The following is a 19,549-nucleotide window of genomic DNA, read 5'->3' as shown; positions in this document are numbered from 1 at the left end:
TTTCGCCATAGGAGAAAATACTTTTCCAGAAACAGAGACCTGAACATCGCCTGCCATGGTAATGAAACGTCTGCATACTTTTTAATGTGTTGAGTGATTTTGACGCTACTCGGTTGTTTAGATTTCAAGTTTTAGCTAACTGCGCGTTAAATGAAAAATCACGGGGTTAAAATGTACAAGGCGAGATTGCGTGACTTTGACCGGTGTGAGTTATGTATGTTTAACAAAAGTGTGCAAAAACCCAACCCGCCGACTCGATGCTTGTAATCGTGCGCGAGTGAGAGAACAAGATGGTTTTACTATTTCAGCCTATTCTATTTTCTGCTCAAAGCGCGAGCCTCTTGAGCAGCGCGGTATTAATAATCGCGCGTCCGCCGCATAAATTATCATCATGCGCAAACCCTCCTTGAACACGCGCAAGGTTATAATGTGTTCACAAAGCACCACGGAGGAGCCAGAAAATAGATTAATAAGCGAAAGAAGACACGGACTTGGCCGCTCCATCCGTTGGAGGCGAAAAGCGGACAACACTACAAAATGCAACGCAGTGTTTGTATACTCTTTGACTGACTCAATTTAAAAACAAAAAACATTGAATAGATGAGCTTGCCCTAGAAATTAAAGATATTTAGAAGACTTTTAATCAAATTTAAAAAGGCTTTTTTTTAAATTCACTTTTGCATGAATCAAGGAAATTTTATTTTTTAACCAAAATACTGTAGATGAATCTGAATATTCTCTAAACACAAGAATACTCTCACCAACCAGATATAAATGATTTAATTTCTAGTTCAAAAGCGAGTAGAGGTTGCTAGAACCATAAAACCACCTTACTGACGGAGCGAATTTCAACAGATCTGTCCGAAAGCAAAAGCATTCGCCTCTCTATTAAATATGACAGCCATAAAATCGGAGCTTTACGCTAAACGGAGCGCACGAAACTGTGTTTGGTGTTTGCAAACGCAGTAACGACGAGGTTCAACGTCTGCTGGTGTGTGCTGGGGTCGCGGCGCGCGTGCACTGAATCAAATGCTGGCGGGCGCAATAAACATTGTGACGGGCGCAGAGAGTCCTTAAATCACTCGCCACCGGATTTTCAAAAGCGATCAACAATCGGTGCCAGGGCAGTGGAACGGGGGAGTGAGACTGAAACGCAAAAACCCAGTAATGACCGCAAGCTGACAACACCTTGTGGGCGTTCTGGCTTCTGAAATATGGCCATTAGTCAGGCTGTCTCCCCTCGGCCTCTGAAACTCCTTTGTTATTTTGGGACTGGCCACAATTTCATTTTTCCACGCCTGCCATTCTTCAATAATGAGACAAGCACTATTTGCGTCTCACATTATGCAATGCCCAGCAAGATTGGAAAATTTTAATCAGATAATCTATGTGGAAACTTAACTAATTTGCATGTTGGCTTTAAAATCTCGTTTCTTTGTGCGGCGCCGGTCTAATTAAATCGGCATGTCCACTAGGAAAGCACGCATTTCATTCGACACAACAATGAGAGTCTGTTTCTGTGGCTTGCACGACTAAGTCGTCTTAATTAACCCTTTGTTCGCTTTCCACTAACACCATCGCAGCAGGGAAAGTCGGCCGGCGAATCTGCAAATTCCAGCCGTGCAGGAGTGCACTCCAGAAGTCCAGACTACGATCCGGTCAATTAACGAATGCGGTCCGAATTTAGCACCGATTATCTGGACAAGCGGCAGGCGTGTGTTTGCTTTGCTAGCGAGCACATGACGCGCGGGCTCGCCGCCGCAAATAGAATCCCCCTCGAGCGCCGTGTCCGCCCGCCCGTCCGACCGAGCAAGTAGCAATCGGTTCAGTCAGTCAAGAGTGGTCGGTGCGACATGTTCTTCCCGTGACAAGAGCAAGATAATACAACAGCGAAATGCCGCTGTTCTCAGACTACACGATCTACGGCAGCCCCTTCGCCTCCTCACCCTACAGCCCCTACAGCCCGGTGCTGTTCCGCTCGGCGCCGAGCAGCAGTCCTGGCTACGGATCCTACGCCGGATCAGGATACAGCGGAGTCGGCAGGTATGGCCCTCTGCTCAACACCATCATCGAGAGCGGCCTCACGCCGTCATCGCCGCGACGAGTGCCACGCACGCCGGCGTACGTGCCACCGGTCAAGACCAGCTATAACTACACTCCGACCTCCAGCAATTATGGTAGGACTTACCAACGACCCGTCCGGATGGACACGGAGAATATCGACGTGTCGACGCCTCGCAAGCCGAGGAGGCCGGAGCCGCAGGAGCAAAAGGACCTGTCCAAGGACGCGGACACCAGAGGCACAATCAAAAGAGGTAGGACCGTCGTGCGCATCCATACTAAAAAGCTGAAGGATAATCCGGACATGAACAACCGGAAGAAAATGACGCCAGGTGAAAGGCTGAAGGAGAAGTTCATGATCAGAGACTACGAGGCCGAAAGGAGGAAAAAGGAGGAGGAGGACGAGCGCCGCAGGACGGCCGAGAGAGAGGAGTCCGAGCGCCGCTACCGCCGTCTCATGTGCATTGAGAAACCTGCCACGCCGCAAATAAAAACAATCACCGAGGACATCGCAAAAGACGATGAAAAAACGCCGGAGAATTCCGACAGCTCGGGCTCGGACACAGAGACAGAAGACACGGTTTCGCAGCAAAAAGCAAAAAAGAAGAAGCGGCGGAAACAGAGTTCGGTGAAAAAGAGAAACAGCGTGGCCCCTGTTGCACCACCAAGGGCAAGAAAGAGCTTCGACTTGGTGGTCGATATATCCGTTGAAGAGCCTAAGAGGCCTACAATCAAATCGAAAGACCACATGAAGTCGATAAAAAGCGGAGGTGTGAGTAAGAAAATCGGCAACAAAAAATCCATAATTCTGCCCTCTCGGAATGCATTGGACGCTCCAAGCGTACCTCAGCGAAATAAAAAGGCGGACGGCGTCAAATACGACGAGCGAAAGAAAAGTGAGCCACTCGGCGATATGATGAAGTCCTTCTCCGAGTTCTTCCTCAACTTTGGCAAGAAGAATCACACCGGCGACGCACCTCGAGCAGCTGCAAACAAACTGGGCGCGAAAAATTCCGATTCGGCAAAAACGGTTGCCGACGAAAATAAACCTTTAATTGCGCCAATTACATCGGCTGGCACCACGCAGCAGCAGCAGCGGCGGCAGGACTCTAAAGAGGACCCAGAAGAAGCAGATAGAAAATCAGAGGAACGAGGCATTTTGAATTCGGACATAATATGTAAACGTAATAGTGTAGTTCGCATTGAGTACCGCGCGAGTGTGCGAGTGGCGAGAATTTTGGAGAAAAAAGACTTCGTTAAAGAGAAACTCCCCAGCAGTTTGGTGGACCCGAATGAGACTGAAACATCGACTGCTGAAAAGGCAGCCATCGATGTAAAGGCAGAGCAGAGTAAAAGTAAACCACCCCTAGTAACCCGGAAAGAAGAAGCGATAAAAGACAAACAGGCTGAGCAGAAGCCAAAACTAACGAGTGATCCGACGGAAAAGACGCAAGTCCCGGAAATCGAAGGCACGCCAACTCCAGGAAAAACTGCGCCTCAACCGCAGAAGAGCGACGGAGCATCAATCATTCAGCTAGAAAAACAAAAACAATCCGAAGTAAAAGTAGACGCGACGAAAAATGAATTAGCGAAAAAGCAGGCCGGGCTCAAGGACGGCAGCGTAACTGGGGCGAAAGACAATAGAGATGTCAAGCCAGTGGCGGAAGCGGAGAGAGTTGACCCCAAACCTTTGAAGAAGGAAGATGCGTCTGAGCTTGCGAATGTCGGTAAGGAGGACAAGGCCGCTGCGAAAGCAGAGCAGGTAGCAGCGTCCGAGTGCCAAAATAAAGAAACAGCGACCGAGTGCAAAAAGATTGTGACGGAGCCAAAAGTGGAGACACCCCTTGCGAAAAAGTTCCCGTGGCTTGCTAAGAAAGACGAGCAAAAGTCCAATTTGAAAGAATCGGCCGATTCCCCGAAGGCGTCCCCCTTTCTGGCAGCAGCTGCCGCCAAATCTGAGAACAAAGCGCCCACATCGCCTGCGGAGAAAAAGCCGGCGGCTAAAAAGGAGCCTACCCCACCCAAGTCGCAAAATACAGCTTTGAAAAGTGAAACATGTCTGAAAAATGAGACTCTTGACACGACATTGCCAGCTGGCAAAACCGAGCTGCAAAAAGATGAAAACACGAGTTGCGTCACAGCGGTCGTTAGTAAAGAGCAGGACGCCGCTAAAATTTTCTTGTTTGATAAGGAGACGGTGGAAATTATAACGGGCAAGGATAAAAAATTAAGCGCTGGCGAGTCGCCAGTATCAGATGAGGCGGCGAGAAACACCGCCGCTTCGGAGAATAAGACGGCAGAATCGACGCCACTTCAAAAGGTGCCTCTCAAGCCAGCCAAGAGCTCAAACGATGAGGAGCAGAAAAAGGCTGGCAAGCGTGACAGTCCTCCGAAAGCTGACGTTGAATTGAAATGCATCGTGACGAGCTCTAAGCCGGGAGAGGCTGCAGACAAGTCTAATGAAAAACAAGTCGACAGCCCGAAAAAGATTGAACAGCCGAAAGCGATTGATGGCCCTAAAAAGATTGCTCTGCCAAAAGTGTTTGATTCTCCTAAAAAGTTGGACGAAAAACCACCCGAAAGTCCAAAGAGAGTAGGAAATATCGCAGCGGTCGCGGGAAAATTCCAAAATGTTATCGCAAAGAAAGAGAGTTCACCTGCAGCGACAACTGAAAAGCCTACCAAATTGGTATTTAAAAAAGACAAATCTCCTGAAAAATCAACAGAGTCTGTAGCAAAGGCTGAGGATGAAATAAGCAAGGTACAGGAAAATAAGACCGATACAGTACCACCCACAACCTCCAAAACTGAAAAAATACCTGAGAAAGCTAACGAAAAGGAAAATTCACCTGTTAAACTAGCGGAAAAGAAAGTGCAGAGTCCAAAAGAAGACTTAAAAAAGCAACCTGAAATTCCTAAAAAACTGGATTCAATGGATAAGACACCCCCAAAGGTAGTGGAAAAAGATGTAACGCCACCAAAGCAAAAAATTGAAAAGGAAACGTCACCTGTTAAACAAGCGGAAAAGAAAGTGCAGAGTCCAAAAGAAGACTTAATTAAGCAACCTGAAATTCCGAAAAAACTGGATTCAAAGGATAAGACACCACCAACTGCAGTGGAAAAAGACGGTACGCCACCAAAGCAAAAAATTGAAAAGGAAAATTCACCTGTTAAACAAGCGGAAAAGAAAGTGCAGAGTCCAAAAGAAGACTTAAAAAAGCAACCTGAAATACCGAAAAAACTAGACTCCAAGGATAAGACACCCCCAAAGGCAGTGGAAAAAGACGGTACGCCACCGAAGCAAAAAACGCCGGTTAAACCAGATAGAGCGGTGAAACCAACCGAGCAAAAGCAGCCCGAGATGAAACCAAAAGAGCCTGATACCAAATCTGACAAACCACAAGACTTCAGCCCTAAAAGTAGCTTGAAAATATTGCAATCTATGGCAACCAAAAAGCTTGATGAAAAACCAGAAGCAGACTCCAATATCCTTTTCGCCAAGGATAGCGTGAAGCAAAAGCCTTTAGTCCTGCGATCGCGCTCATCCACAATAAAAAGGCAACCAAAAGCGAAGCTGGCCCTGACGAAACCCCCTCAGGCCAACTTCCCAGCCCCTGCAAAGCCTTTGTTCATGCAGAACGCGTTCGCCAAACTGCAGGAAGCATTCAACAAGCAGCAGCAACCGCAGCCACCACCGCAGACGAAGCCTGTGAAGCTGAAGAAAATGAGGGCGAGAACCGACTTGAGTGCCGATATGTTGGACAGCGAGGACGACGAGGAGAAGAAGGAGCAGCTGCAAAAGTCGCAGTCGACCACAGGACTCACAAGGCAAGACAGGCACACGGTGAAAAACATGAAGTTCCGTCCAGACAGGGTGTCCACCGTGAGGCACCAAGCACTCAAGCAGTCGGTCAAGGAGGACAAGAAAGTAGAGTCGGAGGATCAGGAAGACTCGGACTCTTCGTCCGAGGAAGAGGACTCGGACACTGAGACCGAGTCCACGCTCTCCTCGGGCTCGGACACAGAGACGGAAGAGGACCAGAACAAGGTGGACAGAAACAGCACTAGCTCGCAAGACTCGGGCTTTGGCAGCAACCCGAACAGCCCGCAGGCATCTACGAATTGTGGTAAAAAAAAAAATACTAAATCGCGTGTTTCGCATGATTAACCTTGCTCTTGGCTTTTGCACACTAACATTTCACGTGTTTTGACGTTTTAAGTGGCTGAGACGCTGGTTTCAAATTTAACTTTTCCTTTTTACCATTTTAACTCTGTGGGTTGAATCATAAACATTTATTTACGAAAGTGTTACAACAGTTGTATAACATCAGCTGAAGAAATGCAAAATAATAATTAAGTCAGCGTGCGCCATTCAAACAGATTTACAGCTGCTGTTTGAGGCACAGAATAATATACAGACACACGGCTTAGATGATTCAGTATGCTCAATGACAGATGTAAGTTCTTTCGACAAAAGCTATATGCATATTTTCTGCGCGGCTGATGCAATAATTTGGCTTGCTCACCGACTGAGTCCCGGCCAAAGTCGGTTTCAATGCCCATTTGCACCCGGACCAAGCGGACGAACAATAATAACCTAATCAGCGCTCGCTATCGCTGAGTAAACACAAGAGCCAACAACATTCTGCGCTACACTTTTACGAGCGCGTCGTTTCTCTCTTTTCAACCCGCGCGGAATGCAAAAATAGCGAACGGGTGGCCGCGTTTTGTCATAAAATCTCACGAGACCTGCCTCAAAAATAGAAAAATGAGCCATCGCTCAGAAAATAATACAAAAAAAAAACATACACAAACGTTGTGGAAAATCGTCCTTTGAACACTGACACTTTTGCGCAGAATGTAACGTAAACTGTCACCGCAAGTGCGAGAAGCACATGCCTAACTTGTGCGGAGTCAACCAAAAGCTGTTGGCGGAGGCACTCTCGTCCCTGAAGAAAGGTAGGACGAACGCAGGATCAACCAAAAACGGTAATTTTCCATCGCCATACTTAGTTTTGTCTCACTAATCCCTCCCGACTGGAATGAAATCTCTGCAATTTGCTGGTCGAGCATGTCGAGCGAGTTGCATAACTAACGCCTGTGGCCGACCCTTTAGCTCTCGTCACTCACAGCTTGGTTTCTGTTCGCAAATTCAGCCCAAACTTTGGATGTGCGGGACGCGAATTCGCCAAACCCGCGGCGCCTGTCGGCCCAGCTGAGCAGCGACTCCGAGTCGGGCGAGGAGGGCCACCTGCGCAGGTACACGCCACCGGCTCGCACCATTCCCCGCTTCCGCAAGTACGCCGTCGAAGATTTCCACTTCCTCAAAGTCCTCGGCAAGGGCAGCTTTGGAAAGGTGAGTGCGGAGTTTAAAATTAATTTTCGCGTGCCAATCACTCTGGTGACAAAAGTGAACTCGCTGCCCAACCCATTGAACACGGAGGCGGCTATTCTGGGAGACTAATTTATTATTTTGGTGCCGGCGCCGTTTGTTGAGTGCCAAATTGGTGCGTGAAGCGACGAAACAGGCTTCAGAGAGAAAAAACAATCGCCGCCCTGTCGGCTTCGAACGCAAATTTAGAAACTATGGCGTCCACGTTGACATAACAAAAAGAAACATTTTCTTGGTGTTTCTCGTTGGGAAATAAACAAACCTTGTCTCTAGGAATGCAGCAAATTTCTTCTTGATTTCAAGGTATTGCTAGCCGAATTGAAAGGAACTGAGTGCTACTACGCGGTGAAATGTCTGAAGAAGGACGTGGTCTTGGAGGACGACGACGTGGAGTGCACACTGATTGAGCGAAAAGTACTCGCGCTGGGCACTAAGCACCCCTACTTGTGTCATTTATTCTGCACCTTCCAGACGGAGGTAAAATGAATTAATTAAAAGCTCGAGCAGTTCACGAACAGGCAGGCAGACATTGGGGCACGCAATAGACAAAATAACCGTCTTTAGTTTTTTTTTCGGGAATTACTGCTCTCTTCTAGAAAATTTTAAAGGTTTTTTTTACGCTTGGCAAATAACTATTTCCTCAACCTAAAATCCTTTGGGTTCGTAATCCTTCCATTTTAACTAGAGCGTCCTGTATTTTACATGAGAAGTCAAAAAATCTTAATAAATGGTAAAATGAAAAAAAATCCAGACTATTTTTAACTGACGATTTTCTTGTTTTTGCGAAGAGCTCTGCTTCTTGTAATCAATCGTCAACACTGAAAATTTTTTTCCTAAAGCCTATTTTCAGCTCAAGATTTATTTTTGCATATGTTTCAAGTAGGTTGTTAGGAATTTAAATTTCTATGAAAAGACATCAATTTTGATTTAAAATTTAGCCATCATTTTACTGACCTAAACAAGAAATTTTCATGTGTAGAAATGGAATAAAAATTATTTTTTGGTTAATCTACTTAGATTCGTTCCCTCTTGATCTGCACTTTCCCTGTTACAAGGATTTTGGAAAAATAAAAATATCTTTGGCTCGGAAAAAACCGACCATTGCTGTTTTCCTCCTATTCGATAAAACCAGACGAGCACCTGTGCACGCAATAATTAATCCTAACCATTCGCAGTCTCATCTGTTCTTTGTGATGGAGTACCTGAACGGCGGTGACCTGATGTTCCACATTCAGCAGAGCGGCCGGTTCGAGCAGTCCAGGGCTTGTTTCTACGCCGCGGAGATCGTCTCCGGTCTCAGATTTTTACACAAGAAAGGAATTGTATATAGGTGAGACGCTGATCATATAAAGACAGTTTAAAATCTAACACCTTTAATCACAGAGACCTTAAACTGGACAACATCCTGTTGGACTTTGAGGGCCACGTGCGCATTGCTGACTTTGGCATGTGCAAACTGCAGATCTACCTGGACCGGACGGCGGACACGTTCTGCGGCACGCCCGACTACATGGCCCCCGAGATCATCAAAGGGCTGCACTACAACCAGTGCGTCGACTGGTGGTCGTTTGGCGTGCTGTTGTTCGAGATGTTGGTCGGCCAGTCGCCGTTCAACGGCTGCGACGAGGATGACCTCTTCTGGTCAATCTGCAATGAGCAGCCCTACTACCCTAAATACCTCTCCAAGGAGGCGCAGTCCGTCCTCTCATTGGTGAGTAGTGAAAATTTAAAAAAGAAGACTTTCGACTGAAGCCTGTTCCTCAGCTTTTGGAAAAGGACTCGTCAAAGAGGTTAGGCACGCCAGAGTGCCATGCTGGTGAGGTGTTCGAGCAGCCCTTCTTCAGATCCATCGACTGGGGCGCCCTTGAGAGAAAAGAATTAGAAGCGCCGTTCAAACCGAGAGTGGTGAGTGAGCGTGTCTAATTAATTACACTCTATTCAATTATTCAGAACTTGCAGTTTAGTCTGTTCAGTTTTTACCACGAACGGATTTCCCCGAAAATTAATAATAAAAATAAAAAACAACCTGAAAAGTCCGGTTTTCCTTTGAAGTCAACAGGGTGCCCAGGAACGTGATTATGGACACTTTTTTAACAACCTGATGGCTTCCAAAGGGTCAAATTGCACATATTCTGAAATATCTCCATTTGGCCGAAGCGACGTCTGGTAAAACTTGCTGATCGAACCAATACAGAGCCCGCCGGCGTTGGTTAAGTGGCTCAACATATAAATTTGATTATATCAATCGCTTGAGGGCTATCCTGACGCCAGGGTTCAATTTATCACATGTTCTGACAATCTTGTCTCGCCCCAGGGTTGACCCCCAGTATATTCAGCAGGTCAGAATTTACCGATCATGCAATTATGATTTTTCCATTTTCCACCTGAACTTAAGAATCCCAGTTTTTCAACCTTTGACCCTGTATGTATCTCAAAAATTAAAAAATTGCACCATCTGGAAATTTTCTCATATTGCACATACTCGGGGCACCATTTAACCCATACTGAGATGATTAAAAATGCCGTTTGTGAGAAATTAAAATTAAAAAAAAAAATTCAAGAAAATGTTGATCAAAATTTAAAAGTTGCAGGCTGTCTGTTTGGTCATCTTTTGGCTCAAAGTTAAATACTGTCTTAACATCATTAGGATTTGCTATAATTTTCATTTTTGTGAACGCCAAGAGGCCAGTTTCTCCAGACTTCAGTCTTATTTTCTGGAAAAACGGCAATGAATGTTTTCGGCAAACTTCGATGTTTTGACATGTCTTTACCACCCTTACAACAAACCAAAAAAATCAGGAAGGTGCTCTGGAAAAACAAAAATTGCAGACCGTATCAAATCTCTCAAGGAATCCCCCCTAAATCGGAGATAATTTTTTAAAAAAGCATTGCTTTTCCTGGCCCACGCCATTTAGTGCCATCTTGCCCCTTTCCTGGGCGCATTTCGCGCCGATGCACGGTGAGCCTTCGCTTTTTAAAAAATCAAGTGAAATGCTAAGGCTATCCAGATTATTCAATTGTGGAAAAGTGACATTCCTGTTTTTAATTATTCCAATTGTCCGATTTTTTTTTAAATTTAAATCAAAATGATTGAATAAAAACACGTTAACTTATCTCTAACCCAATATCTTGCAGCAACACTCACTGGACGTGCAATATTTCGACTCGGCCTTCACGAAGGAGGCGCCGAAACTGACTCCCGTCGACAAGGAAATCCTCCACTCCATGGACCAGACGCAATTCCATGGATTCAGCTACACAAACCCCAACGCGTGCAACGAGTAAACAAAAGGGAAAGCTCAAGGTAAACCCTCTGATATCACAAGAGAGCAGCTCTAATTATTAATTTATTTACTTCCCAGCTGCTTGCATTTTGAGTTTGGATTGGGGTCAGTGCTTCGGCTGCAAATCCGAGGAAGTAAAACGCCTGCTGCGCGTTGATTTTGTTTAGTGAGTTGCTCAGGGCGAAAGGACTTTCCGAGAAGAAAGATAATATGTGCCCAAGGGAGGACTCACGCGGAGAAAATTTACTTGTTGCTTTTTATCTTTTGCTGCCAGGTCAGAAATGGAAGAACGTGGCCTGGCACTTTTGTAAATCTTGCTACTTTTTCACTCAGCTTTTTCTACGCACAATCAAAATATTAATTTCGATGTTGTTTAATTATAAAAGTGTTAATATTAATTTGTTGTGATACGCGCGCCTAACAATATTGTAATATCATTATATTCTTCGGAACCTATAATAAAATCAAATTATATCATTTTGTAGTCTTGAATTTTCGCGACAAAAATTTGAATTTGCTGTTGTCGATTGGGGAAAAATCAAAAGTACTGAAATCACACATAGGATGCATAAACAATAATTATAAAATATAGTTAATAAAATTTGAATTGCTCAATGGCAAACCTTGTGTTTTATTTTCTATTGAGATAAACATTGCAGCTGTTTAGAAATAATGAAACATTCATGATGGCTATCACAGCACAAAATTGGTACATACTATGTCAGTAAACTAACTTAAATTAACTACAAGCACATGTCATTAAATATTGAGTCAAATCTTCCTACTTAAATAACAGATTCTAATACTGTTTGCTGCGTAGCTTAAAGTAATCACAAAAGTCCTCCACTCTTCCAAGAATGGCCTTCGGAATGTCGTGTAAAATTTGTAGGCAACAAAAATTTAAACAATGGCTTCTGCGAATGGCACGCTGCACTAAAAACACTATCGTTAGCTAGTGCAAATGTTATTATTTTCGACAACAAACGTGCAGCCTTTATACTTTGTAAACTTTGTTACTTCAGAAGATGAACACGAGTCTACTTTAGAAATTTGTGTGAGCAGCCTTTTAAGAGTAAGTTCTTTCAGTCGTGATGGGCCACCCAAATTTTAGATCCAAAAGTTACTGCTTTAATCATAGATCTTATTAATAAACTGCTCCGCAGACTTGAGGAAAATGCGCCGAACTTTGCCACAGTTAGTGCTGGACGTTTCATCCAAGTAGTGTTTCATGGGCAGAAGAAAGTTGTTGTACGGATCTGAGCCCAGTTGGTACTAGAACCAACAACAGTGAATTAATTACTTAAATAGTGTTTCATTATTATAAAACTATTTCTGCCATCCATGATGCTTGACAGGAATAAAAATAAATCCTTTTTCAAATGGAAATGAAAACCAAAATAATAAAAATTTAACTACATTTAAAATTAAATTAAAATTTTAACCTTCATTGTAAACTAAAAAAACTAACGTGCAGCCCTGCCAGTTACAAAAGTAAAGATGGTACTCACCTCCTCCAAGGCTCTGTAGATGGCTCGGAATGCGGGCTGTTTCTCAGAGTGAAAACTGCCTCTGTTTCCGTGCAGCACAGCCACGCCCTCTTTGTCTGCGCTTTCGCAAACGCTCATGTACATGCAGTGGTCCGGACGGTAATTGTATCGGCACGGGTATATGTATAGTTTGTCTGGAAGAGGAGGGAAAGAAAATTTAGCTGCAGGAGACAAGTTTAGAGATGGGTAGCAATCACCTGAATGGAAATGGAAAAGGATGTTGATGATGTCCTGGTCGCCCCAGGTGATTCTCAGTTTGTACTCATGATAAATAGGCAATACATATTCAATCCAGCCAAACGCTCTCATTCTGGTCAGGTTCATCAGCATCACGCCAGAATTCACACCAAGTGGTCCGTAATAAGGGTGACGAGCAAACCGGTTATACCTTCAAAAACAAATAATCAATTTCCACAAAATCATAAAATAAACAGAAAATTATTTTAGTTTCACTTTTTAGCCCATTCTTCTTGGATTCTAAATTGCAATTTGCGATTAAATTTCAATTTAAAACCAGCAAATTATTTTTTACCATCCCGTTGCTCTGTCCTCATGTTCGGGTGTCAGGGCTGCGAGTTGTGAGGAGTTGAAAAGACTCAGATGCCGCCAGATGTGCTCCAAAGGCGTCAAAAACAGGGTATCAGTGTCCACGTATAAAAGAGAGTCAACATCCTCTAGCACAGTTGGTAAGAATAGACGTTGCGAGGCACACGGTTTGAACAGTTTCTTCCACTCATCCTTCTTCCCGTTGACTGGAAATTCGATACGCCGAATTTCAAATCGAAAATGTAGATCACTCAGCAAACTCCACTCTTTGAGCTGAAGACAAAAAGACAGAACCACAAGAAAGATTTAAATTAAAAAAATATATTTTTATGTGCACTTCTCATTAAAGCATACCTTCTCATTAAAGCTTTGTATGAGATCATCCTCAGCAAACACGATGATTCTGACGGGCACCTGGGTGAGGATCAATGCAGACTTGAGCATGACAAGGGTCTCCGCCAGTCTGTCCCCGCAGGCAACCACGGCCAGAACCACTTCTCCTGGCCTACAAAGCATTGGCGAATTAATTATATGCGATGAACATTAAGAAATCATTCCATACCCATTTTCCGGACGCGTCCACGGAGTGGTCAAGGAGACCAGTTCATCCTTGACAGTTGGTCGTGGGTTGCTGGTGCTCAAGTTGAGCACAGTCGTCGCATCACTCGTGTGCGCTGTTCCACCGTCCACGTACAAGAAGTAAAAAACGGTTGCACTGGCAAACAGCAGAAGAAATAAAGCACGAAGCAACAGCTTCATTGCAAGTGTCGAGCTTTTCGGACGTAACCCATTGGGTCTATTTTCGCCAGGAACGGAACACAGAAAAGATTTTGAGCGGCTGTCTTTGTTTTCGCTGGGCGCTTGAGATTATGGATCCTGGATCAGGTGGGGGAAGGGTTAACGAAAGGAGCCTAGAAACCATATCAAAAACTTACACTTTGCGTCAGTTTCAATCTACAGAAGTGATTTAAAATTAAAAACATATAATAACTTTGGTTGATTAAGCATATATATTGGACTCGGTGGTTGCAGGTTTTGTGAAAAGCACAATATTCTTGTAGTTTCTTCACTCCTCTTTAAATCTCTAACTAAACAGGTGCGACATCTTTATTTTCGTGAGCCTGCTAGCAAAAGAAGCCTCTCAAGGGTTTGAAAGAGAGTAAATTCCACGAGACATTGAATTTTACATTTGGGTTGAATTGTGGATTGGACGATTTTTTCAACATTAGGCGCATTATAGATGGGTTTGAAACCAATTTTGACGTTGTTCCTAAAATGACCCTTGAGCAATTATTTAGGAAATTTACTGTCCATAAACTATTATTTCTGTGTAATGCATAGGCCAAATTTTGAAAATATATATAGCTTCTTTTGAGACCAGAAAATTGTCTCTCAAGTAAATCAAATTGAAGTGATTCACATTTAAAAATCATCCTTTCTCTGAAACACTCAGGAAGTCTTATGTTAAACCATCTCTGCAATTAAAGCAGTTGAATGATATTGCGAGGAAAACACACTTGGGAATTTAATTGTTTTGGTTTTATTTTCATAAGTTTTCAATAATAATAATGCATTTTAGAATTTCACAATTAATACAGGGTCACTGCAGTTCTTTAAATTAATTCTTTCAATAATGACTTTCTATACTTATCATTATTAACGCAAGACCTCAAAATTGATGAGTAAATTAATTTTGACCGAAGGCTGTCAGCTTCATAAATATTTTGTTGATCAATAACCATGGGTTTGAGAAACTGAATGTATAACAATAATTCTATTTAGATATTCTCATCTTTAGCATTAATCAATCGTATGCAGTTTTTGACACGTTACACATATGTTTCATAATTCTGGGCCTTTTTAGGCACGTAAATATTTCATGAGTTTCAAATCTTAAGAGTAAAAGAGATTGATCTTGTTCTTGATATACATCCTGCAGATTGGACAGTGTTTCACCTGCGCAGAACAGGTCTTGCAACACACGGTGTGGCCACAGGGCACAAATGCCACATCTCTCTCGTCATTGAGACAAATGCAGCACTCCTGAATCTCCTTGGTGCGTTTTCCCTTCCGCTTGTGGTTCATTTCCACACTCTCAACAGCATCACTCCACTCAGGACGGCCCTTGAAGACATTCATCATATTCTGGCCGAACGTCACATGCATGTTCTTCAACACTGCAGCTGCAGAACAAACATTATTACGTAAAACATGGAAATTTGTGTAATATATTGCCTTTCTTATGAAGTTGTTGTTGTTTGTCAGACTGGGACGTGGCTTCAAGAGCAGCAGTGCTTGTTGCCGTCTCAATTTTTGGCTTCTTGGGAGCAGGAGGAAGAGGGATAGCTTTTGAAGGGATGGCTTTTGAAAGGTTGGCTTGCAAAGGGAGTGCGATGGCTTGTGCAGGCCCTGATGACAAGTCAATGAGAGGAGGTTCTGAATCGACCAAATCAGTTGAATTGGTTGCCGGCACAACATCCAATACTGGAAAGGAGAAAAATGACCATTGTATATTTTGTTGGACGTAGAAATGGCTCAAATCATATAAAATGATTTTAATTTTAACGCATTTATTTTATATTAATTTGTATGTAGTATCCTATTTAGCTTCTTCAAAGAGGAAAAAAGGTAAAGAGGATCTGTGAAAAAATTTCAACAGAATATTACAAAAGAAAAAGAACACTGACAAGGAAATTCTTAAGGATGTGTGCACAAAGATCAGCATGTTTCTGCAAAAAACCCAATGCGTTGCAACAAACTGTCTGTTGCGGATTTTACTGCAAATTTGCGCATTTTTCGAAAACATGTATTTTTATTGAAGATCAAAAATTGTCATTATGGATAATCAAATAAAAGGGATTTTTAAAAAGGCAGTTAAAAAGACACTGGTTTCACCAAAAGACCGAAAATTTAAATATTAATCGTAATTTTCCACAATATCTTACTTTTCAGTAACCTTCTCGGGGTTAAATTCAGAAAAGTGTAAGGGTTTTCCAGCTGGTTTTTTGCGCTAAAAACCAGTGGTGCATTTTTGCGCATTTCAAAATTGGGGAACCTTGTTTAAGATACGGCTTTTTGGTTTATAGCAAAACCATCAATTTGGAAACAAAAAGGCAAAAAATTTTGAATCTAAAAAGCCTAAAAAGTTATTAAATATTGTACAGATCGAAAAACATTACCCTGCTGGCTGGCTTGCTCCAAAAAGAGGTTTCTCATCTGCATGAGCAGTATGTTCTTGCAGCCACGCCAGCCACTGGCAACATCCAGCTCTCCAAAAGTGTTCAGCATGTTCACAATATCTGGGACAGCCATCGCAACTGCATCAATCAGCAACGCTTGTGAGACCACAGGCAGCTTGTCCGTCATCTAAAAAATGAGATTGAAATATTGCTTTTATTTTGGTAGACTCTAAAATCTCATTTACAGCAAAGAGAAGATCAGCTACGTTGGTAAGACAGTTGCATTGCAAAATTGGCGTTTCCCAAGCACCTCCAGGGAAGAAATCATTGCCAGGCAACAGAAAGAGGGCATTGCAAGTGGCCAGAATTTTTGGCTTGGGAGTTGGTTTTGGTATCTGAGCAGCCTGGGACGAGGCGCTTGCTTGAGGGGACGAGGCGCTTGCTTGAGGGGACGAGGCGCTTGCTTGAGGGGACGAGGGGCCGGCTGTGTTCATGGTGGACGGGCCTGACGAGCTGCTGGAAGTGGCAGGTGGAGTCTGCTTTGGGATGAGACCAATATGTTGAACCAATTTAACGGTCAGAGCCCATTTCACTGCAAAATAACAAATTATGTGGCTGATAAGTATAACATTATTATTAGTGTAATGCATTTTTAATCTTCAAATTGGGCGGTGAAATGTTTGGAGGGTTCGTATCCCTTGAACGCTTCAGCTGGTCAAGGGAGGCTTAGATGAGTCTACCGGTGGGTAGTTTTTGAAATTCTTATATGGTTACAACCAAATGTTTGGAACAAGCGAACTTTGCAAAAAACAAAAAATTCGTGTTTTATCGAGTTTTGAGTTTAGTTAACACGTAACACACGCCATTCCGTTTTTGACAGAGTTCACACATGACATGAGAAACTTTTGAGCAAATTTTAAAGTTCAAAATCCTAGGCATTATAGCGACCAATTGGACTTCATGGATTGCAGCAAAATTTGCGTGTTGCAAAAATCGCTCGACAATTTATTCAAAATTCGAAAATCAACAATTTGTTGGGGATACTGGCAATGGACGTTACCAAAATTATAATTATACCTAAAATTAACAGGAATAACCATTGTGCTTGTTCCATCGGGGTCAGCTAGAGAAATCCTAAACTTATTTTTTAAATTGCACCACTGGGAGTACAGAAAGCCAGTTTTCCCAAATTGTCCCGTAAAAACCAGTAAAAATAAAAATTTTGCCATATAAACCCTTGCATGTTTCAGGTGTGAACTTTTTTTGCTTGACATAATGCCAATTTTGTCCTTGCTTTTTAGATCTTCACACATATTATACTTCATAAATGCTTTAGAGAACTAATAAAACCTTTTCCTTACAATCAGTATAGCAGTACTTGACATAGTTGGCTTTTAAAATGTTGATGATGTCATCTTTCAGGAATTTGTTCAGTATGAATTGTTGCAGTTCCATAGCGGTTATCGTTCCCTCATGGAATTTAGCCACAAATTTGTGGAACTCGTTCTTTCCAGAACCCTTGATTAATTCTGGCAAAACCAGAAGATGAGGTGCTCCTGCTCCTGGTTCATTTACATTCAATGCCGATGCCATATTCTGAAACAGACAAGACGCAAAATTATTTTCCCCAAAAATGGATAAGCGTTGTTTTCCCTGTAAATTTCCCGACTACAATAAATTAATACTGTGCAATATAGTAGAAATTTAGTTAAAGGAAAATTATAGTACATAGCAGTTAGCCCGAATTACGTTTCCTCTCTGGGTTATTGTTTTCTTTGAAATGTCAACAGTTAAAATTTGTGGATCTTTTATGGGAGAACAAATTACAACATTTTTTAATTGTTGTTACCTCTTGGAAGTCTAGTGGTCTATGTATCTTATGCACACGAATATACATACATAATTATTTAAACTTAATTAAAATTTAAATTGCGATTATATTATGCACATACTCATGTCATACATACCAGATGTGAACAAAGCGTGATGTAAGTTGTACATTAATAAATGTATTATTATTATGAAAGACATTTTGAGAGCTTTTAGGTATGATACATTACATAATGAAAAAATTAGTTTTCGCCGCCGAGTTACAGTTTTCGCCACCCCTACTTTTACATGGGTTTCTCATAAGAACTGGCGAGATGTGTGTAGCCCTATATATATATATATATATGTAAGCATACATTTATGGAAATACATAATCAGATTTAGAGTTCTTCAAAAATATATATTATGGGGGACTCACTTTCCGCTCACTCACACTTCTCGCTCTCTGATGGGAAGAATAAAAATCAAATGTAATGCCCTATCCTAGCGAGAAATGTGAGTGTTGGGCGAAAAGTGTGAGTCTGCCATATAATTATATTATGTGTATATGTATAGTTTTTCCTGTCAGTGAGTTGATATATAAAAAAATTACGTACGAATATGGAGCATATGCATATTTACATACATACACAAAAATATTGTGTTTACATACGTATGTATTTAAAAGAATCAGTTTAGTCACAGGTAATTTATTATGGAGAACTCAGAGGACTCACGCTTTCCGCTCACTCACAGTTCTCGCTCTGACAATGAAGGGAATTCAAAGTAAGAATCAAAGTCATGTGTACAACATACAGTCATAATTCCCTATCCCACAGAGAAACGAGTTGGGCGAAATGTTTGAGTCTTCCATAAACACTTATGTAAATAAATTCGATAAATTCCTCAACATATATCTAGAATTACGCATAATATGTACATATCATTATATGAACATCATATTATTATACCTCTAATATTCTGGACCTTAGACAAAGAAGACCACTGACACTGACGCTTCTTGCAATTGCAGAAGCTCTCGAGAAAAAAAGATTCTTAAGATGGCTTGAGCGTTGAGCGCCAAAATCTAACTGTATATAAATCTAAATCCCGCCTTTCCCAATTCTTAATTTTTAACAGCTTTTAGTTCGTGCCACTGCGGTTGCGTCCTGCAAAGTGCAATCCTGAATCCTGTGTGGTGCATTGCATTGGTGCAACTCGTGCGTCCGTCCGCGCGTTGAAAATGCATTCATTGGTCATTGCCGTCATTGGTAGGGTAACTAGTGAGAGTGGCGTTAGGAACTACAACTAGTAGGAAGCAGCGAAGCACGGAAGCAGCTCTATCTGCGACAATGCGTGGCCACCACCACTAAAATCAAAATACTAATACAAACGAAACCAACGCAACCTCAGACAAGAAAAACCGCACAAATTGGCAGAATGAGACTGACAATGAAGGAGAATGTGATTGCGAATGAGCTGACTGTTGCGCTGCGTGTTGAAGCGGGCGGAGGATAGGGATAGGTTGGAAAGAAAAAATCTGGAGGAATATTTTTGTACTTTTTGTAGCGCGCAGTGTGGGAGGAAGGAGATGGGAATTTAGGAAACAAGAAAAATGCAGAGCGAATATATGTAGCGAATGTTAATTTGTTTTGGCACTGGCTCAGTATGGATACATAATCGCGATCGTGGAATGTGACGCAACTTGATTCAAAATACTTTTACAAACTT

The 19,549-nt window shown here is 42.4% G+C and overlaps 2 protein-coding genes and 2 long non-coding RNA genes across 4 annotated transcripts; 2 read left to right on the top strand and 2 right to left on the bottom strand.

The window, feature by feature from the left end:
* The first annotated feature begins 866 nt into the window (after positions 1-866).
* On the top strand, positions 867-11,359 carry LOC135934797 (titin-like). Its single transcript, XM_065476785.1, has 8 exons — positions 867-6,188; positions 7,218-7,417; positions 7,757-7,930; positions 8,629-8,783; positions 8,837-9,164; positions 9,218-9,358; positions 10,589-10,757; positions 10,816-11,359. Exons 1-7 carry the CDS (start codon positions 1,895-1,897, stop codon positions 10,736-10,738), a joined length of 5,442 nt encoding a protein of 1,813 aa, XP_065332857.1. The 5' UTR covers positions 867-1,894; the 3' UTR covers positions 10,739-10,757; positions 10,816-11,359.
* Positions 11,334-13,694, bottom strand: shams (glucoside xylosyltransferase 1 shams). Its single transcript, XM_065476786.1, has 6 exons — positions 13,393-13,694; positions 13,185-13,335; positions 12,817-13,103; positions 12,482-12,672; positions 12,246-12,418; positions 11,334-12,009 (listed from the first exon to the last, which is right to left on the bottom strand). The coding sequence occupies exons 1-6, from the start codon at positions 13,587-13,589 to the stop codon at positions 11,866-11,868; spliced, it is 1,143 nt and encodes a 380-aa protein (XP_065332858.1). The 5' UTR covers positions 13,590-13,694; the 3' UTR covers positions 11,334-11,865.
* Positions 13,695-13,957: 263 nt separating this feature from the next.
* Positions 13,958-15,711, top strand: LOC135933908 (uncharacterized). The gene is made up of 2 exons (XR_010574035.1): positions 13,958-15,034; positions 15,096-15,711. It is a non-coding gene; the product is annotated as an uncharacterized LOC135933908 (long non-coding RNA).
* LOC135933907 (uncharacterized) lies at positions 14,352-16,075 on the bottom strand. Its single transcript, XR_010574034.1, has 2 exons — positions 16,010-16,075; positions 14,352-15,314 (listed from the first exon to the last, which is right to left on the bottom strand). It is a non-coding gene; the product is annotated as an uncharacterized LOC135933907 (long non-coding RNA).
* Positions 16,076-19,549: the final 3,474 nt, after the last annotated feature.

The sequence above is a fragment of the Cloeon dipterum genome, chromosome 1 (assembly GCF_949628265.1).
Source record: "Cloeon dipterum chromosome 1, ieCloDipt1.1, whole genome shotgun sequence".
NCBI lineage: Eukaryota > Metazoa > Arthropoda > Insecta > Ephemeroptera > Baetidae > Cloeon > Cloeon dipterum.
The sequence above is the reverse complement of the archived record's forward strand: the minus strand, read 5'-3'. Positions and strand labels throughout refer to the sequence as shown.